The sequence below is a fragment of the Macaca nemestrina genome, chromosome 8 (genome assembly GCF_043159975.1).
Source record: "Macaca nemestrina isolate mMacNem1 chromosome 8, mMacNem.hap1, whole genome shotgun sequence".
NCBI classification, from domain to species: domain Eukaryota; kingdom Metazoa; phylum Chordata; class Mammalia; order Primates; family Cercopithecidae; genus Macaca; species Macaca nemestrina.
Genome location: NC_092132.1, coordinates 23,715,475 through 23,738,129, shown reverse-complemented (window position 1 = coordinate 23,738,129; position 22,655 = coordinate 23,715,475). Strand labels below are relative to the sequence as shown.

General features: G+C 39.6%; 1 protein-coding gene across 1 annotated transcript in view; it reads right to left on the bottom strand.

Moving 5' to 3' along the window:
• Nucleotides 1–17,935: 17,935 nt before the first annotated feature.
• Nucleotides 17,936–22,655, bottom strand: part of LOC105468510 (hyaluronan synthase 2) — a 28,684-nt gene continuing 23,964 nt past the window's right edge. The window contains exon 4 of the mRNA XM_011718730.3: nt 17,936–20,846. Within this exon, the coding sequence (XP_011717032.1) occupies nt 19,917–20,846 (930 nt within the window). The 3' untranslated portion in view covers nt 17,936–19,916. The remainder of the gene's footprint in view (nt 20,847–22,655) is intronic.

Genomic DNA, 22,655 nt, shown 5'->3' with positions numbered 1-22,655 from the left:
GGGCTGCCACCTACACTCTTGGGTTATAAAAAGGGAGCAGCAGCAGAGCAAGTAGAAAAGACCACAAGGAGCATGGTGCCTGCGCCTGTGACAGCCGAATGATTGGCTACAGGAAGCATCAGCAAGAGCAAAGCGACTGAGAAGGATGCTGAGATGGCAGCCTTAATTGAGCAAGAGCACAGCATCAGAGGTAGTCCAAGGGGCTGCCCTGCATAGCATCCACCTGACATAGGAGGAAGGGATTTGGGGAAAACCTGCAGGGCTAGAGTGCTATAAGGAGTAGAGTTAACGGAAGACAGGGGGAGTTGGCTTTCTAGACGTCACACTCACCGCTTTACCAAGAGACTCTTGTTCTTTTATTTCTGACTGTGGGTTTACCCATTGAGTCTGTGATAATATCTGAAATTGACATATATGCAATTGTCTGCTCATCCTACCTCATCTTCTATAATACACTCTGTTCTCCCATGGGGAAGAGGGTAATGCTACATCATAGGCTACATCTACCCAGATGGGGAGGGTTATTGAGCTGGGCCAATCACACTTTCCTCTTCAATGTCTTTAAAATAAATTTCCCTCTGTTGTGCTGAACCCCTGTTAACCTCAATAGGAAAGGCATCAGGTTTAACAGGCCAAAGAAGAGGTGCAGAGCCAGCAAACAAGACGTAGGGTTTCATTAGGGGCTTACATACAGAAAAGAGAGTCCAGTGGCAGCAGCTGGACAGGAGGACCACATTATGCACAGAAATTGTCTAGTGGCAACAGGCTGGACCACACATCTGTCTCCCTACAGTTCAGTGATGGCAGGCTGGACAGTATGATCGCATGGCCCAGTGGCGGCAGGCTGGGCAGGGAAACTGCAGTCACTTGCAAACAGCATGCAGTTTATATCATATTTTCACTTGATACCCTCCCTTTAACAACCTCCACCTGGCAACCTTCACTCATCCCAGCACTCAGGGCCCCAGTCCGCTGTATGGCCCATGTTCCACGAGAAGAAACAGCAGCTCAGGTGTTCCTCTTGGACAAGGAATGAATCGAATCCCCGGGTTAGCCCCGCCTGGATTCCCTAGATCAGAACACACATTCAAATACCTCTGCCATACAGAGTCATTTTCAGGGTATGTTCAAGCTATTGCTATCAGGTGCATTTACCCAACACTCTATATAAATTATTTGTGCTTTGTTTCCTCTAACTTGAAACCAAAGGAATTCTGATAATATGTTGGGGTCGAGATACAGAAGGAACATAATATTCATGGAGTACTACTGTGTGCCAGACATTCAAAAGGGATTAAATTTGCTAGCTAATTATAGTCTAAAGTAATACTAAGACATCTGACACTGAAAATAATCATATTTGGAAAACATGGTGAATGAGCAATACTAAATAATCCCAGCTCAGATAAACTCAACAGGGGAGTAAGCTTTCCGGATTTGTCATCCTCACTCATTAGGATGCATTTCAAAGCTCCAGCAAAGCTCCTCACTGAGGTTCTTTAATGATCCAAATGAATGATTGTAAACACCTGCTCTTAAGATTATTCAGACCCCAAACATCCTTTTAGTTCTTTGTAAAGTGAAACTTCGAACCTCAGTCTAATTGCCATTCACTTCTTTGAACAGATCTGCAGCACATTAAATGAGAAAGCTTTTGGTCCTACAGTGTGGCTCCTGCAGCTTGTTTTCTTATGGAAATGAAATTGTTGAAGTAACAAGTCTTATAAAATGTTAGCCTTGCCATTTAAATATCTGCTGTCTAAAATGTACTGAGCCCTTAACCAACAAGGCAGAATATTGTCATTTTGGGCACTCAATAGAAAAACACAGCCGAGAGGCTGGGTGCGGCTGCTCACACCTATAATCCCAGCACTTTGGGAGGCCGAGGCGGGTGGATCACAAGGTCAGGAGTTCAAGATCAGCCCGGCCAAGATGGTGAAACCCCATCTCTACTAAAAATACAAAAAATTAGCCAGGCGTGGTGGTGGGCACCTGTAATCCCAGCTATCGGGAAGCTGAGGCAGAGAATTGCTTGAACCCAGGAGGCGAAGGTTGCAGTGAGCCGAGATGGCATCACTGCACTCCAGCCTGGGTTACAGAGCAAAACTCCATCTCAAAAAAAAAAAAAAAAAAGAAAGAAAGAAAGAAAAAAGAAAAAGAAAAACACAGCCGAGAAATCCCTATGATCAAGACTTGACTAAATTTTATTTAAAATATTTAACAACAGTAACAAATCTTTATTTTTTGCTCTTTTGTAAAATAAAGGGTTCGGACCATTAGCTGACATTTACTGAGCACTGTTTACAAATCTCATGTAATTATTGTGGTAGACTGTTGAACATGTCAATAAACTACTGTACCCCAAACTATGCATATCCTGGGTGTAGTCCTTGCACATCAGTTCTGAACTTGGTCATATTAATGTATTTGGCTAGCTATACATGAGCAAGCCTGAGACACGCAGAGGCTTGATAATTCCTTGTGCACTAGGTCTTTTTCTCTTAAAATTTTCTGTCCCCCTCTGAGAGTCCCTCAAAGCAACCCTGTAAAGAAATTTGGCTACTGTGGTGTTATTATATGTTTGGAGGTTTTTGTCCACAGTTCCTGGCTCATAGCTCCCATAGCCCTTGTTACATTTGTTTGTTATAATGTTGGGTGTCTTAGGCCTCAAAAAACAGGATTACTCTGACCTTCCTCTATTTTCCTTTTACCTGCCCCAAGACAGGACTCTCAACTTCTCCCACTTTTCTGAGTATGGATCTTTTGAGTATGTTGATGACGCCTGGCTAAGAAATCACTGTGATCAAGACTTGGCTTGATTTGTTGTGAGAAATAATAAATTGTTTTTGTTTTAAGCCTCTACGTTTTGGCACAATTTATTATACACAATAAAGGACTCTCCTTAGAGAGAGTCCCGCCCCTATACACTGGAAGAAGGAATGCTGACATCATGAAATTTCCTTAAAAATCCAAGAAGACGGCTGGGCATAGTGGCTCACGCCTGTAATCCCAGCACTTTGGGAGGCCAAGGCGGGTAGATCACGAGGTCAGGAGTTCAAGACCAGCCTGGCCAAGATGGTGAAACCCCCATCTCTACTAAAACTACAAAAATTAGCCAGGTGCGGCGGCAGGCGCCTGTAATCCCAGCTACTCAGGAGGCTGAGCCAGGAGAATCGCTTGAACCCGGGAGGCGGAGGTTGCCATGAGCCGAGATCATGCCACAGCACTCCAGCCTGGGTAACAGAGTGAGACTCCGTCTCAAAAAACAAAACAAAACAAAACAATCCAAAAAGACTGGATTCAGAGAGCGTCTGGATAGCTGAGCACATGGAGGTTTCTGGAGGCTGGTATCCAGGGAGGGCATGGCAGATCTGTGCCCCTTGCCTCATACCTCACCCTACATATCTCTTTATCTGTAGCCTTTACAATATCCTTTGTAATACACCGATAAACATAATTGTTTCCCTGAGTTCTGTGGGCAGCTCCAGCAAATTAATAGAAGACAAAGAGGGGAGGAAGGCATGAGAACCCCAACTCAAAGCTGGTAGGTCAGAAGTTCTGGAGGCCTGGACTTTTGACAGGTGTCTGGGGGAGGGGAGGGCAGTCATGGGGACTGAGTCTTCCACCTGTCGGATCTGACACTATCTCCTGGTAGAAAAGTGTTGGAATGAATTCGAGAACACCCAGCTGGTGTCCACCGCTTGGTGTGTGCGGGAAAGCCCCCACACATTTGGTCACAGAAGTCTACTGTGTTGATTGTCGTCGTGTGAGAGCAGAGGAAAAACAGTTTGGATAGTTTTTCTCCAAACCAGCTACTCTGCTGGAAAGAGCACATCGAGGGGAGAGAGAGAAATGATGATGATGCCTGGCTAAGAAATCACTGTGATCAAGACTTGGCTTGACTTGTTGTGAGAAATAATAAATTGTTTTTGTTTTAAGCCGCTACATTTTGGCACAATTTATTATACACAATAGACACTTAAAATAACCTTCATCTTCCTTGAAACTAATACTTTTATGGTACCTTTGACAAATGCAGAAAGTGTAGCAGAGAGCTTACTTAGCTCGCCAGGGATAACACAGGCCATAGGTGAAACGACCAAATTTCACACACAGGCATTCTGCTCCAATCAGTGTGCTATATATTATTGATCTAAAATAAAGATATTTCTATTCATACTATTTAAAAAATTAGACATTTGTGAATACTTAACTATTAGCCAACGCTGTCATACATTTTCTAAAACACACTTAATCTTCACACTAACCCTGTAAGGGAGTCTTTTATAGACGTTTGTTGTTTTGAGACTCCCATTTTTTGAAAGCTTTTTTTTTTGGTAAGAGGACTCCTATTATCTTTTGGAGAATTGCTTCCTTTTTACTGTATACAGAATTGACAGCAATGGCTATTAAAGAGTCCCGCCCTCCCTTAGTCAAAGGTTGGTCACGTGACCTAAGCTGAACCAATCAGAATCTCCCTTGTAAGAATTTGAATCATGAGTGCACAACAGCACAAAGACAAGCATAGCTGAAGCTCATTCAGGGTAGGAGGCAGACATGGGAAAGCCCCCACATCAGAACACGAATCCTCTTTTAATTACCCACAGCTACAATGTTTCCAACCCTCTTAGATTTCTGCCTGGTTCTCTGATCTTTGCTCTTCAATACAACCCTTCTCTGCCTTAGCTAGTCAGTCTTGCCCTCTTACATTCAAGAAATAAATTACTTAAAGATGAGGAAAATTAGTCTCATTGAGCCTACATAACTTGCTCAGGGTCACACGTCTTATAAATGGCAGAGTTGGGATCATAATTCATATCTTAGCTCAAAGCCTGTGTGTTTAACCACGCTAATTTAGATGCAGCATCAGTCTTTCAGATTTTCCAAGCCACATATTGTTAGATATATAGATCTCTATGTTGTTTGATAATTGAAAAGTAACATAAATGAATTTCATTATTTTAATACCCTGTAAAAATATGTTTTTTGAGATATTATTTAATTTAATGTTAGTAGCATTTATTGAAGAAAACATTTGTTTTTTGGGGGGGGTGTGTGTGTGTGTTTGTTTTGAAATGGAGTCTTGCTCTGTCACCCAGGCTGTGCAGTCGTGCGATCTGGGCTCACTGCAACCTCTGCCTCCCAGGTTCAAGCGATTCTCCTGTGTCAGCCTCCTAAGTAGCTGGGATAATAGGCACCCACCACCGCACCCAGCTAATGTTTGTATTTTTAGTAGAGACAGGGTTTCCTCATATTGGCCAGGCTGGTTTCAAACTCCTGACCTCAGGTGATCTGCCTGTCTCAGCCTCCCAAAGTGCTGGGATTACAGGTGTGAGCCACCGCTCCCAGCCTGAAGAAAGCATTTGTAAAGATGGTTATGGGAGATTGGAAAAAGTGTCAGAATGAAAAGAATAAATCTTTTTTGAATTCTACCTTTATGTGTTAATGGACTTTGGGAAAATCTAATACTTCCAAATGTCAATTCCCTCATCTTAAAATGAGGTTATTTATACTTAACTTATAAGATCGATGGGATTAAATGAAGTCATGTATTTAAAATTACTTGTCATTTGGCAATCACCCAGCCTACCTGATATTTGCTTACTATTGACTCAGAGAGCATTTTTCTATTGTTTTGCTAATCATCATAAATGATAAGATCACTTATTCATTCAGTTGATCAACAAATATAGTCTTCACTCCATGAAAAAGCATTTCATGTTGATAAAATATGTTTACAAAAATGAATAAGACATAGACTTCTGCATTGAGCAGATCACAGTCTATCAGGGAACATGAGAAAGTTTTGAATAATTAAATATAATGTATTAAATGCATTACTGGAAAATACAAGTGATGTCTGGAAATAAAGAATGGAGTTACTGACTCTTAGTGTCCACCAGAAAAGCTTCTCTCAGAAGAGGTTGATGTTTCACCTGGGCTTTGTAGGATAATACGATAAGGTAAGTGAATCTTAAATAAATGAATTAACCAAAATCACATGAGTAGGAAGTGCTTGGATTAGCGTGATCAGCTACTAGCTAATGTTGACTCCAAATCTAAGCCTCCCTTCACTCTGCCATTCACATCTGTTGACTTAAACAGGAAATAAAAAAAACAACCAACTAATGTTTTATCAGTGGGTTTAGAGTGAAAAAATAAAAATAAAAATAAAAAGATACGTTCCTATTCACAATGGTAGAAGGGAAGAGGGAATAAGGCTATAGTTGTGAGGACCAGTATTTATCTAACTTCAGAAGTTCAGCTGGGTTAGATCAATTCTGGAGAAATATTTTAACCTTTACACATAGATTCTCACAGTCTGTAGACTATCCATTATCTGCTCTAGAAAGGAAATGACTCAAGCATGGGAAGAAAAGATGGAAAATACCTATGGCATCACTGGATTTGTCCCTTGCCAGATAGTATAATTTCTGTGGAGACACTTTCTTAATAAGACCTTGTTTAGGCTGGGCTTTTATCCATATAGTGAGATATGAGCTCTATATGCCCAGAAGTTCTGGACAGTTTGGAAGTTGGCCATCTAATGGGGTCATAGCAACATAAGCAGCCTCTGTCATGGTCCTGGAAGGTCAATGGAAGTTCTCAGCTCTCTTTGTACTTGCTAATCTCTAACTATGTTCCTTCTGCCAAATTCTTCTTAGAAAAGGTTATTGCTGGCTACAAATCACCACCCGGTGCCTAGGTTACTGGCAAAGTGAGGTGGGACTTCTCCCGGGTAGGACTTAAAAATGAGCAAGCAGTAACTGTGGCCATCAGTACACAGAGAATTAGTGTATTTCTTTCTCTCTCTCTCTTTTTTTTTTTTTTTTTTTTTTTGGAGACAGAGTTTCTCTCTTGTTGCCCAGGCTGGAGTGCAATGGCGCATCTTGGTTCTTGGCAACCTCCGCCTCCCAGGTTCAAGCGATTCTCCTGCCTCAGCCTCCTGAGTAGCTGGGATTATGGGCATGCGCTACCATGCCCGGCTAATTTGTTTGTATTTTTAGTAGAGATGCAGTTTCTCCATGTGGGTCAGGCTGGTCTCGAACTCCCGACCTCAGGTGATCCTCCTGCTTCGGTTTCCCAAAGTGCTGGGATTACAGGCGTGAGCCACCGCACCTGGCCCAAAATTAGTGTCTTTCTTTTCCTTACAGTATCTTCTCCCCACCAGATACTCAAACTTGAAAAATATTATCAGATATCAAAGAGAGTTACAACATTTAAAACCCTGGATGTGAGCTTAAATAAACATTCATGTAGTATTGATTAAAACATTTTTTAAAAAGAAGAGACAAAGCTCCAGTTCCACAGTCTGTACATAACTAAGCCATACATTTTTAAGTATTTATTATACTTGGTCTAACTTGTAGGGTAAATTGTTAATTTGTGGAAATGAATACCAGGGGAAAGGGAAAAAAAGGCTTCCTTTGATATCCTCTGTGACCTGTCTTATGATTCAATTTTGTGTAAGCAGAAACAACGCTTATTAAAGTGAGGTATTTGGCACCAATATTTTGTACCTGCATATATTCAGTCATATTCATTTAGTATTTTCTGTATGTGAAACAATGTTCTGGAGCTCTGAGATGTCCCTGTTCTCTGAATTTTATACTCTGGGTGCTCAAAGAGACAACAATCAAGTAAACAAATAAATAAATACACTAATTTCCAACAGCAAATGCTTTGAGAAAAATAATATGATATGGTAGAAAGTGAGTGGGGGACAGGATGTCACGTTAGATAACATGGCCAGCAAATAACTCTCTGAAGAGGTGAGCTCAATAACAAGAAGAAATCAACCGTGCTATGTTCTTGGAGAAGAGCACTTTAGGCAAATAAATAGCAATGGTTAATGGCCCCTGAGGCGGGAACAAGCTTGTCTTGGCTGAGGAACAGAAAGGATGCCAGTGTGTAATGTAATAAGGAAGGAGAGAGGTGCAACAGGAAGTCATGGAAACATACAGAAAGCAGATCATGTTGGACCGTGTGGAATACGGTATTCTAAGATAAGATGTTTGAAGGCTTCTGAGCAGGTGAGTCAGATGCTCTCACCCAGGCTGTTAGAAAGGTGCAAGAGTGGGAGAAAGGATAGACGTCTGACAATACACGTAAGATGCTGGTGGCTTGGCTGAGGGTGGTGACAATGATGAGAAGAGTCCACCAGGACTCAGGCCCTTATCTGACCCTTGTAAGGTAAAAATCTTCATGTGTCCTAATGCTCAGAACATATCAGCATAACTCAAATGTGCAGGGTTTTTCTGAATTCCCAATGGCCTTTTCCTTCTATTATTATTACTGATATTATTATTTAGTCTCAATTAGACTCCCTATGAAGTTTGTAGCAGGGGACCTCTTATGCTTTTCAAATTGAGAAATTGAGATATTCACCAAGAGTCAACCAGAACCCAGTGAATCCAGGACTGAAATTCAACTAATGTCAACATCATGCTTTTCCTACTGACCCACCTACCATATTTTAGACATTCCAAAGCGTTTATTTTATCAGATGTAAAATTTTCTGTATTAAGTGTTATTCTGGATGTCAGAAGATACTAGACAATTAGATGAGTTTACCAGTTCTGTGTCTGAAGAGGGTGGCCACCTATTCGGAAGAAAAAAAAATATCTTAAGTATGTATAGAAGCCTAGAAATGGGTGACTTAACATGCAGTTTTGAGGCATGGGCACGGTGGCTTATGCCTGTAATCCCAGCACTTTGGGAGGCTGAGGCGGGCAAATCACGAGGTCAGGAGTTCGAGACCAGCCTGGCCAACATGGTGAAACCCTGTCTCTACTAAAAATACAAAAAATTAGCTGGGCGTAGTGGCGGGTGCCTGTAATCTCAGCTACTTGGGAGGCTGAGGTAGGAGAATCTCTTGAACCTGGGAGGTGGAGGTTGCAGTGAGCCTAGATCACACCACTGCACTCCAGCCCTGGCAACAGAATTAGAGTCCGTCTCAAAAAAAAAAAGCAGTTTTGAGAGGTAAAATTCCTTAGTATTTGAGTTATATATCCAAGTACTCCGTCTTGTGTTTTGATAGTAAAGAAAGCATAGGAAGAAAGGAATATTAATGAAGTTAGTTGTTTATGAGAGAAGGAAAAAGTAAAATTTTATTAAACTCGTATGATATGGTAAGTATTTTTCTTATGTACTTTTCATAGGATATTTTGATTACACAATAACTCTGAAAGGTGAGTGTCATTTCCTTTATTATTCAGATAAAGAAAATAAGGCTCGAAGTGGTGGTGTAGTTTTCTCAAGTTTATACAGCTGAAAAATAGCAGAGCAGCAGTTTGAATACACGTCAATCTGCAACCAAAGCCCAAGTACACAATGAGTCAGAGCTCCAAACTTGTCTGGCCTTACACACTTCCAAAATGGGTAATATGGCAGCAATTTGTTTTGGAGCAAGAACTTTAGAATCTCCACTTTTTTTATATGTTATGATATTTCCTAATGGAGCTGAACATTTCAGGTACTGTGCTGTACTACTCAGAGTGGGCTTATATTTAAAATCTAAATATCAAAGACCTGTAATCCTGAGAGCTTATAATTTACAACTCCTTTTGAAGGGAATGGACTTGAGCATAGCCTCAATATGTCAGGTTTAAGATTAGAGAAGCTGCCCAGAAATTGCATATTAGAGGTTTTCTGCATTATAAAGCAGGCCTCAAACACTTATCTGGATGAAAGAGAGCCAGATGCTGTCTCCAGGGTATGTAACCCGTTGTGAAGCTAGAACCCAGGAGCTAAAAATCAAATGGATTGCAGTGTACTTACTTGAGATAAGGAGCTTGAACTTTTTCTGCTCTCTCTCTTTCTTTTTTTTTTTTTTTTTTTTTTTTTTTTTTTTTTTTTTTTTTTTTTTTTTTTTTTTTTTTTGAGACGGAGTCTCACTCTGTCACCCAGGCTGGAGTGCAGTGGCCGGATCTCAGCTCACTGCAAGCTCTGCCTCCCGGGTTTACGCCATTCTCCTGCCTCAGCCTCCCGAGTAGCTGGGACTACAGGCGCCTGCCACCTCGCCCGGCTAATTTTTTGTATTTTTTAGTAGAGACGGGGTTTCACCGTGTTAGCCAGGATGGTCTCGATCTCCTGACCTCGTGATCCGCCCGTCTCGGCCTCCCAACCCGTCTCGGCCTCCCAATCTCTCTTTCTTTATACCTTGCTTCATTTCATTCCTGAAACATTTGAAGCAGCTGAATTGGACCAAATGACTTTTAAGTTATCTATCTACGGTGATTCCACTAATAGCTTCATAAAACAGCCATTCATTTTTGATTCCCAGAGATCCTTCTTCCAGGATTTTTATTTTTGTAATACTTGCATCTGTTTTTTAAAATTAGAGACACATTACACTTTGTCTGGAGAGACTAATTGTTACTTATATGACATACCAGTGCCTCCGTTCATTCTGAGAGTAAGGCATATATACTGTGATTCTATCCTCACCTGGTTAAAAAAAAAAAAGACTGCATTTGATTTTGTTACTCAACAATCAACACAATTTAAGAGAATAAAAAGCAAAATTTCCCTTGGTTTATAAAGCAATAGTGCTTCCTTTCCGTCAGTGCTGTCATATATTGCCAGAGTTGTTTCAAAGACTAGCTAACCCACTAATTGTACATTTTCCCAACATATAAGGATTAAACTCCTTGTTGCCCTAAAAAGCAGAATTAAAACAAATCACTTAGATTTGCCTAAACCATAGTGTGGAGAGCTTTCTGACAACAGGTGGGTACATTGAACTCTTTAGAGAAGAGCCTGTTTCTGTAGCTGGTAGGCTAAGCCAAATGAACCTGAAGGTTTCTGTCTCTTAATCCTGTGATCCCCACACCTGGAGCTGATTACTCAAATGAGAAGGCGGTTAAGCTCTGAGTGATGTTTCTAGAGGGTGAGTGAAAACAAATTCAACTTGTGATGTCAGAAAATACATGCCAGTGTCGCCTGAACTATGTTCTGCAGAATAATAATGTTAATCCAGATGTTAACCGACATCCTGGTGGAAAGAGTATCATAGTCAGGGGATTTCTGTATGTGACGGGCCTTTCTTGTAGATTCATAAAGCTCATCAGCACATTAAGAGTTTCTGAGAATTTCTACAGCGAAGAAATACGGTGTTTCTTAAACATGCCTGAGATTAGAACTCTTTTAATTAATGAATGGTCTTTCAATACCTTGGAGCACTGATGTTGCAAGCACTCAGTGAAGCAACAGTTTTTCCTTTTCCAAGCACAAAACATATATAGTAGACACCTAACAAATATTTGTTGAAGATTAAATAACTGCATGAATGAATGAAATCGTATAAAGTAAGGATATATATTTATATGCATACACTTGTAGTGTAAATAATTTTTTTTCCCATAGAAACAAATTTAACATGATCCAACCCATGATTACTGAACTCCTCCTGCTTTTGGGGAGATCCTATGCTAGGTGTGGGGGAGCCCAGGATCTAGGACAAGATGATGATCACACCATGTCATATGTGGAAGAGAGATCACCAGAGGTAAAGAAAACATGCTATGCAATACAGGTGGGACAGGGGGGTCAGGGAAGATTTCTGGTGAAAATGGTATCGAATTGAGTCATAAATGACAAGGTAGAGTTAGCTATGTAAAGAGGTGATTCCATGAATGTATACGATATGCATGTATAAGAAAAGCTTCAGATGTACTGCATTGTAATACAGCTTGATAGCATATAAAATACACATTAGTATTTTATGATTTGAAGGTAAAACATTGTATCAGAAATGCCTTTGTTCAATGAGAAGGCTAGGTATTCCGGGAAACCAGATAATAAGAGAACATGTGTCAACGGTACTTGTCCAAATTACATCAAAGAAAAACATGAACCATTAAACAATATAGGAAATGTAGTACTTAGCATGTAACTTAGTAAGTTAATAAAAACAATTGTTTAGGGAGGGATCTGTGCATCCTCATTATAGGAATTCTAGTGAACTCTACTACTTCACCCTTCTCACAACTGAAGACCAGCCTCCTGCCCGTACATTTTTCTTTCCCAACACTGATGCATTTCTGTTTCTAGCTTCTCTTCGTATCTTAAGTTATAAGTCGACCCAGGGATGAGGGAGTTCCTTATAGCTAAAAAGCTAAGATTTTGACTTAAAAGAAAAAATAACTCTGACTCTGTGGGTGTTTCCCAACCTGTACTGGGAGCTTTATTTCCTCACGCTTTTATTCTGTTCACAAATTTATATTGAGTTCCTAACTTGTGACGTACTATGTGCTCAGATCAGAGCATGCAGTGCTGATACGATTGGACACGGTTCCTTTCTTTCTTTCTTTTTTGGAGACAGAGTCTCGCTCTGTCGCCCAGGCTGGAGTGCAGTGGCGCGATCTCGGCTCACTGCAAGCTCCACCTCCCAGGTTCACGCCATTTCTCCTGCCTCAGCCCCCTGAGTAGCTGGGACTACAGGCGCCCGCCACCACGCTGGGCTAATTTTTTTTTTTTTTTGGTATGTTTAGTGGAGACGGGGTTTCACCGTGTTAGCCAGGATGGTCTCAATCTCCTGACCTCGTGATCCACCCACCTCAGTCTCCCAAAGTGCTGGGATTACAGGCGTGAGCCACTGCACCCGGCCTCACACAGTTCCTTTCATCATCCAGCTTATCCTTTACTGAAAGAGACAGATGTTGAACAAGGAGCCATAGAAACAAAACTAAAAATATAAGCACTAAGAAATTTCATAAGAGAATATAATAGAGAAACAAACCTGGCAATGGTAGTCATGGAAGACTTCCCCGAGGAAGTGAGGATTGAGCTGAGGCTGAAGGGTAGAATAGGAATTCACTACACAAAAGTGGCAGTGGGAGGAAGTGGGGTCAGGAAGAGCTTCTGGAAACGACCACAGTAAAGTAAGAGCATGGCTTACTTTGAGTTCCTTTAAGTAACTTTTTGAAGGAAAGTATAATTTCTTATTTCTGATATCCCAGCAAAGTCTGGCAAATCATCACTACTCAAAAACTGTTTGTCGAATGAATGCTTTAACTTGATAGACAGTGCCAAGGTACTCTTTTTTTTTTTTTTTTGACAAAAGCATCAGCTCTCTGCCCAAAGCAAAAAGAATGTGTAGCCCTCACACCCCAAAGTTCATCCTGCAGCAAAATGCCTGGAATACTATCAACTTTCCTGAAAGAAGATTTATTACTTGAATCCATCCATCCTTCCTGGTTCCTTCATGTGTTCATGTGTTCATTTACTTATTCACCTTTTTTTTTTTTTTTTGGAGACTGAGTTGCTGTGTCACCCAAGCTGGAGTACAGTGGCACGATCTCGGCTCACTACAACCTCCGCCTCCTGGGTTCAAGCCATTTTCCTGCCTCAGCCTCTCAAGTAACTTGGATTACAGGAGCCTGCCACCATGCCCGGCTAATTTATTTTTTTGTATTTTTAGTAGAGATGGGGTTTCACCAGATTGGCCAGCCTGGTCTTGAACTCCTGATCTCAAGTGATCTGCCTGCCTTGGCCTCCCAAAGTGCTGGGATTACAGGCGTGAACCACCACCTGGCCTATTAACCAAATTTTAATGATCACATGATTATGCTAGTTACCATGGAGGATTCAAAAATGATAAAGACGAAGACTTAGCCTCAAAAACCTTTTCATCTACCGGGTTGTTATCATGTGCACTAATATTCATGAAACAAGACAGAAGAAAGCCTGGACTGCATGACAGAGATAAAAATAGAACACTAAGAGCGAAGATAAATAAATCATTTTAAATTGAGGTATTGGGTAAAGGATACACTAGTAAAATGAAGAATATGGAAACATTTTGACAAATATATATGGGAATGGGGGAAAGGTGAAAAGCCATTCAAGATTGAGAGCAAATACTAACAAAGGAGAAGGGCAAAGTGTACTCAAGAGGGAGCAAAAAAATCTAGTTTAGTAGGATATGAAAAATTATAGGAGTAAAGGACTGCAAGTGAGAAAATAGATAATCATCAGCCTTGAATAATTTCTTATATATTTAATGCTTTTATCTTGTTGACAATGTTGTATTCAGAACTGGGCCTTACAATGATAATTTTAACAGAAATGCAAATAATTCATTGGATAAAATAGAAATGGAGAGTAGAAATGTAGTCGGGGGTATTTTCTTTATTTTTTTATTTTTACATTTATTTATTTATTTATTTATTTATTTATTTATTTATTTATTTATTTTGAGACAGAGTCTCACTCTGTGCCAGGCTAGAGTGCAGTGGCATGATCTTGGCTCACTGCAATCTCCTCCTCCCTGGTTCAAGGGATTCTCCTGCCTCAGCCTCCCAAGTAGCTGGGACTACAGACGCCACCATGCCCAGCTAATTTTTGTATTTTTAGTAGAAACTGGGTTTTGCCATGTTGGCCAGGCTGGTCTCGAACTCCTGAGCTCAGGTGATCTGCTCACCTCGTTCTCCCAAAGTGCTGGGATTACAGCGAGAGCCACCGCGTCCCACCATCAGGAGGTGTTTTCAACAGTTCAGCTAAGAGATTTTTAAAAGTCTTAACAAGGATGAGAGACGAATTTGAATGACATGGCAAAGGTAGGATCAAATGACTGTAATAACTAGCTGGTTACTGGCTTCTTATACCAAAACAAAAGTTGAAGAGAGTGCTTGGGTAATTGGCAAGAGGTGATGACCTGAGAATGTAAAGCAAGAGGCAGCCTGGGAAGAAATACAATGAATGTGGTCAGGTGCCTGGGAGAGCAATACCAGTTTATTAGAAGCATGCTTAGGCCAAATTGTAATTATAGACACAATTTTTTTATGTGAGATCTTCGAAACCAAACCATCATAAAGTGCCTTATTTTATGACAATGTTAGAATCCTGTCCAAAAATTCCATGGGTGTGTCATCTATCAAAAGTAATGTAAATACCTCATTCTAGTATTTCTCCCAGTTGTATTATGGTCTTCTATTATCCATCTTCAAATTTACTTGCTTTTTTTTTTTTTTTGAGACAGAGTTTTGCTTTGCTGCCCAGGTTGGAGTGCGATGGCGCAAACTCGGCTCATTGCAACCTCTGCCTCCTGGGTTCAAGCAATTCTCCGGCTTCAGCCTCCCTAGTAGCTGGGACTACAGGTGCCTGCCACCACGCCCAGCTAAGTTTTGTATTTTTAGTAGAGATGGGGTTTCGCCACGTTGGCCAAGCTGGTCTCGAACTCCTGACCTCAGGTGATTCGCCTGCCTTGGCCTCCCAAAGTGCTGGGATTACAGGCATGAGCCACCACACCCGGCCTTCAAATTTACTATCTATAATCACGTCCCACTCTTGGTTAACTACAACCTCCATTTTAATTAAATTTGTTAATTCTGTTTAAAGCACCACATATTAAAATCACACCACTATCGTTGTATTTATGTTATTTCTTTTACCTGAAAAATCCTTAATTCCCATCCAAGTTTGCACATCTTTAAAGAATCAACCTAAATCCCAGGCTGTTTTAAAACCTGCCGTTATGAGGATAATTGTACATGTTCACCTTCACCTTCTTTTTACATCCCATGCCACTCTTTATACCTCTATTATCCTGTTTTGCATCAAATCCCAGTGTAACTACCCTCTTACTTACAGTGTAAATATCCCTCTTACTCAGTTGTAAGCTCTTTGAGTATAGACACAATGTACACCACTTCATTTTTTGCCCATGACAAGAACTTCTTTTTTTTTTTTTTTTTTTTTTTTTGAGACAGAGGCTCACTCTGTTGCCTAGTCTGAAGTGCAATGGCGTCATGTCCACTCACTGGAACCTCCACCTCCTGGGTTCAAATGATTCTCGTGCCTCAGCCTCCAGAGTAGCTGGGATTACAGGTATAAGCCCCCATGCCCGGCTAATTTTTGCATATTTGGTAGAGACGGGGTTTCACCATGTTGGCCAGGCTGGTCTCTAACTCCTGACCTCAGGTGATCTACCCGCCTCGGCCTCCCAAAGTGCTGGGATTACAGGCATGAGCCACAGTGCCCAGCCTATATATAACAGGTACTTAATAAACTTAGTGAAAACCAGGTATCTGCCAACACCCATAAATTATATTCAAGTAGAAAAGTTCAATGGGAGAATACAATATTTGAATGAATAACTATCTTAGAAATGACACGCGGTTTGAAGGGAACAATATAAAATACTAGATTAGGGCAATGCTCCTCAAACTTTAATGTGTGTAAAAGCCACCTGGGTGGGAATCTTATTAAACAGATTCTCCAGAGAATTTGATTCAGTAGGCCTGGGGTAGGGCCGCGAACTTCGATTTCTGATAAATTCCCACATGCTGCTGAGGGACAAAATACTGAGTAGCATTAGTTGAAGGGGCAAGCTTGATGTCATAATGCCTGGATCTAAATTCCACCACTACAATGTGCTGGCTTTATAATATTAAGTTACCAAATTTCTTTAAACCTCACTCAGCTTCCTCGCTTAAAATGGCAATAATAATGGAACTTCTTGGGACTGAAATAATAACTAATCCATAAAGCATGCTTCCCGTAGTGCCTAAAACATAGTATGTGCCCAAAAATTAGGTGTCAGTGTGAGTACTTAATGGTACAAATAAGTCAACAGATTCCTAAAGGGGTCATTAAACTATGGGCCGCAGGATGATCTGGCTTGTTGCCTGTTTTGGGAATGCTGGTGAATTCAGAATAGTTTTATGGTTGTTTTTTGCTTTTTTTGTTTGTTTTTGTTTTTTGAGACAGAGTCTCACTTTGTTGCCCAGGCTGCCGTGCAGTGGTGCAAACACAGCTCATTATAGCCTCCTCGACCTCTGGGGCTAAAGCAATCCTCCCATTTCAGCCTTCTGAGTAGCAACGACACTACATTGGACTAATTTTTAAAAAAAAATTGTTTGTAGAGATGGGGTCTTGCCATGTTGCCCAGGCTAGTCTCAAAATCCTGGCCTCAAGCAATCCTCCCACAGTGCTGGAGTTACAGGCTTCAGCCACCATGCCCAGTCCTAAAATGTATACTTTAAGGCTCTTTACGTCAAAAGATTGTCACCAAGTGACTTCATCAGTGAATTATTAAGATTAGAACCATCAATATTTCTGGCTTATCTGACAGTAATGTTCAGTGGCTGCAGTTTACAACGTAGCAGTACAAAAGTAATGAAGGATTCTTAGAAAACAGATAACACAAAAGAACTGGGAAATAAGATGAATTTGAGGGATAAGAGGTAGAATGAGGTAATTACTATCAAAGCTCCTCTGATCAGAAAATGCTGTTAATGTCCCAACCCACTTTTTAAAAAGTCGGTATTTATTGTCTTTTTTTCTGATTATAAAAACATATTTATAATATTTGGAAAATACAAAAACATACACGGAATATAAATCAGTCATTCCCAGTATTAGAGATAGTCATGTTTAAACATCTTCACTTTTATAAAATTGGGATGTTACTGTACAAAATGGTTATTTTTTTAATGTGACATTTCTCCAAAATCCATGTGTTCTCTGAGAACACTGTCTTCAATAGCCAAGGGTGTCCCATTTTATAGAAATGCCGTGATTTATTTATTTATTGCCCTCATCATTTGATTTTAGGTTAAGGTTTTGTTATTATTTCTGAAGAATGCTGAAATAAACAAGCTTGCTTATAATATTTCTGCATATCTGATTTTTTTTTCCTGCTATACGTTACTATAATAAACAAAATTGTCTAAATTTGTGCTGCTTTCAAGGGAAGCAGAAGAGAAAATTATAGACAAGGGTAATGATAATTAAGCAGTCTCTCTCCTCTCTCTGGTTTTCCAGATTTCCAAACCACACCAATTTTGGGGATTTCTACGTAATAATAAGTAACATTAAATGACGTATTATTTTTTACCAACAATCATTTTTTTAACCCCCCCTTCCTAAATTCATACCATTATAATCAGGAAAACAAAGTTCCCCCTTCCCTTAGAAAAAAAGGCAATTATCTTATCAAAAATATTTTATTTACAAAAAATTAATTATACTATACATCCTATACTGGAAATACATTGAATAATTGCTAAAATAAATACAGGCAATTAATTCAACTTTTTATAAGAATGAGAGAATTTGACATTTGAATGTTATCAAAGCTTAACTTAGAACATAAATAGTTAAAAAGGCAAACTCAAGTTTTCGTCTCATTTATTGGCATGGTGTGATTGTTTCCCACAAGCTCTCCAATCAGTGAGAGTCTTGAGTTTCAGAAGATGTACCTTTTTGTACTCTGAAGGTAGAATGTGCAGCTTTTTCTTAGGCAGGATAGATGTAACATAGATGACTGCAGAAAAAAAGAGGCAGAAAGGCAGGAAGCCCATTTTTTTTTTTTTAACACTTCTCCATGTGTCTCTGCCTCACCATAATGCTGTTTATTCAATTATTCATATATTCTGTTCAACACAGGTCTACACAGCACCAGCTACAATGCAAGGTCAATCGTGTAAAAAAATAAAACTGGATAACGGAGGCCTTGTAGTAACTATATTAGCCAAGTTCAGAGTATTTGGTTCAATAATTTTTATATGTGCCAATCATTGATATACTCATTAAACCTTGATGTCACTTTTACTGTGCAGACATTTTTACACAGGTCCAGAACAGGAAATAGGAAGCGATGATCTGTATAATTTAGAAAAAAAAATTCCTCATTTTAAAGTAAAAGAGGATAGATACTTGGTGATTCTATCTGCCAATTCTGAATTTATGTGTTTTATAATTTATCCAACTCACCTGTGTAAACATTATACTAACATGTAAAGTGAACTGGCAAGTTGAAAAAAAAAAAGACAGGCAAAACATGTTCAATGTATAGGTAGGACCCAGTAAATTCAGGCCACAGAACAAAACCTTTGATAAACTGCATTGTATGTGTCCAAATTATACAGATAATTTCTCCACTTTCCACTTGAGTTGGTCTGGGAAAACAATGCGAGAATCTCCAAAGATTATTCACCTTTGATACCCATGTTTCGTCCAGTGCTGGATGCCTACTGTTTTCTTTCAAAGACTATCATTCCCTTTTTAAAAAAATCTTATGAAAAAATTGCACTGCCTTTGGCCTTGATTTTCAATGATTTTTTTTAACGTACACACGAAAGTGTGTATTTTTACTTCCAAAGTGTGACAGGTATATTGGCCTTTTGTAAAAGAAATAAAAACAAAAAGTTAAAATGTTAAAAGTTTAAATACTTTTTTCACAGAAATAAACTATTCAATTTTAAAAGGTAGAGAGAGAGAAACATTTTATTCTTTCTATCATAAACATCAGTCAACCAAGCTTCACATTTTGGGCAGGATTTTTTAAGTATAAATTTTTTAAGAACTTACTTTATTTTAAAAAAGGAAGAACAGGTTTATTTTGGCAGAGAAGTAAAATATAGAATATGCAAAATTTGTCTTTAAGATTGGCATACAAAATTTAAAAACACAGTACAATTATATCAAAATACAGCACAGCCAACGGCCTTTAAAACTTCCTTTGGCATTTCATTTGGTAAAGTTAAAAAGAAAATTCTTCCTTAAAAAAAAATTATCTATCAAAACAGTCCATAAGTTAGGTTGTATAGGTTGAAAGAACTTTTCCTTGAGTTTCCAAAATCCTTTTCTTCCATGATAACCCACATAAAGCATGGCTAGTGAGGTATATAGGGCAAAACACTTTCAGGCGGATGCACAGTAAAGAAAAAGTGCATAAACAAAGAATTCATCCCATTTTCATAGAAATAACAGGTTAAATCTGAGTTTCTTCTTGTTGATGTATTGTTTTACTTTGGCAGAATGAAAATAAACCCACATAAATGTCTTTGTTCAAGTCCCAGCAGCAGTGATATGTCTCCTTTGGTGGCATTATCTGATGCCACAATACTATACAGCCCCTAGAGGAACTAAGGTGTTGTGTGTGACTGCAAACGTCAAACCATGGAAGATCATACATCAAGCACCATGTCATACTGTTGTCCCTTCTTCCGCCTGCCACACTTGTTGATGAGAACAACATACAGCGTCAAAAGCATGACCCAATAGCATGCATAGAGCAACGTTCCAACAATGAGAACTGTCTGTTTGGATTCTGAAAATGGCCTTTTAGATTCCTTATAAATGGTGAAAATCACACCACCCAGGAGGATTGTAAACCAAACTGACACTGGAATGAGTCCTATGAAATTAACCACAATGGTTTTCCTTCCTGATGTGCCCCACCCAGCTTTGTTTATTGTTGCAATTGCAAACATCTTGGCGGGAAGTAAACTTGACATGTATAACACTGAGTAGAGAGACATGAAGACCATGACGATATTTCCTCTAAGGCAGCTGGCAAAAGATGATTTTATGAGACCTACTAGCTGGACAGTTAACAAGAAGAGGAGAATGTTCCAAATTTTACCCCGGTAGAAGAGCTGGATTACTGTGGCAATGAGAAAGAAAGGAAAGAATCCAGTGATAATCGCTTCATAGGTCATCCACAAGTGATGTTTGTGAAACCACATTGCATTGTACAGCCATTCTCGGAAGTAGGACTTGCTCCAACGGGTCTGCTGGTTCAGCCATCTGAGATATTCTATAGGTGTTTCAGTAAGGCACTTGGATCGAGCTGTGTATTTTGTTGCATAGCCCAGACTCAGCACCCGGTTCGTGAGATGCCTGTCATCACCAAAGCTACACTGGTTGCCCATAAATTCTTGATTGTACCAATCTTCCACAAACTCATGCAACAAGGAGTTTCTGTACATTCCCAGAGGTCCACTAATGCACTGGACACACCCAAAATAAGACTGACAGGCCCTTTCTATATTAAAAGCCATCCAGTATCTCACACTGCTGAGGAATGAGATCCAGGAATCATACTTGTTTAAAATCTGCAAGAAGAAAAACATAAGTAAAAGGTAAGCTTTAGCTAAAAATTCCAGCAAAACCTGTTCCATCCTGAGGTAACTACCTGGAGTAAGATTTGTTATTTTATTCTCCTATTTTGGCATCCTTCCTCTTTTTGGTGTGGTTATTTTATGTTTTCTCTGATTCTCTGATTCTGTTACTAATTTGTTACGTTGTATGCATGTGTTGCGATTCTTTGATGGTGAATATCTTTTTCTATTTCATCCTCTATCCTCTTTCTGCTATTCTTATTCTGTTTGTTGTGTTATCATATTGAGATATTTATTTATTTAGAGATGGAGTCTCTATTTATTTAGAGACTGCACTCCAGTCTGTCACCCAGACTGGAGTGCAGTGGCATGATCTCGGCTCACTGCAACCTCCACCTCCCTGGTTCAAGCGATTCTCCTGCCTCAGCCTCCCCGGTAGCTGGGGACTACAGGTGGGTGCCACCAGGCCTGGCTAATTTTTGTATTTTTAGTAGAGACGGGGTTTTGCCATATTGGCCAGGCTCGTCTTGCTTCTGACCTCAGGTGATCTGCCCACCTTGGCCTCCCAAAGTGCTGGGATTACAGGCGTGAGCCACCGTGCCCGGCCAAATTGAGATTTTTCTTTAGGCTTTAGTTCTCAATTCCTAAACTCTTTTCTCCCAGGCACTCTTTCATAACATCTAAGATATGAAAGTTTTTGGGTCCCAGTTCCTCCTGTGCTGGTTAATTTCAAACTGATCCTATCCTTGGCTATTAATTTTCCTCTCCTTTATCCATGCTTTTTGGCAATACCAGCAATAGGAGAGTTTCCCATGGCCTTCCTGCAAAATTTGAATCGTGAAATAATGCTTTATATAAAGGCTATTGAAAATTATCAGCTTTTTTGGCAATATTTCTAAATTCTCTCCTCTGTCTCAATTTTGTTCAGTTTTCGTCTGGATTTTGTAAGCTTCCTTTTCTTTAAAATCACCAGGCTATTTTTATGTCCCTTCTAATGTAATTTCTTTGCCTTTGCTATCAAACTACATATCTAAAATGGGTTATACAGCCAGATAATATCTAAATTTTAAAGTCTATTTTCCATGTGCTTTCTTACCTTTTGCTAAAGTCTAACCTCATATTTGCAAGGCAATCTTATTTTAATCTTCACATATTTTCACATATTCATTTTTCCAAATGTCAAATTATCTCCATTAATATTTGTTTCATTGTTTCTTCATCAATAACAAATGATGAACAATATTGGAAAACCACTTATCCGTTCTTTGCCTCTCTCACTAGTATAAATTTGAGTCGCTGTTTTTTTTTATTCCTTTTTGACTCAGATTTTTTTTTTTAATCAACCACATATGGATCATCCTTTAGGTATATAGGTATAAGATATATATCAATTTCTTACCATACTTCTGTTTCTTTTTTCTTTTTTTTCCAGACCGAGTCTTACCCTGTCACCCAGGCTGAAGTGCAGGAGCATGATCTCGGCTCATTGCAACCTCCACCTCCCAGGTCCAAGTAATTCTCCTGTCTCAGCCTCCCAAGGAGCTGGGACTACAGTCATACGCCACCATGCCCAGCTAATTTTTGTATTTTTAGTAGGGATAGGGTTTCACCATATTGGTCAGGCTGGTCTCAAACTCCTGACCTCAGGTGATCCACCTGCCTCAGCCTCCCAAAGTGCTGGGATTACAGGTGTGAGCCACTGCATCTGGCTCATACTTCTATTTCTTAATCCTTGTAATGAAATAATTTTTAGCAGAACATGAAATATTAAGTTATGGCCCAAAGATAGATGGTGGAAATCAT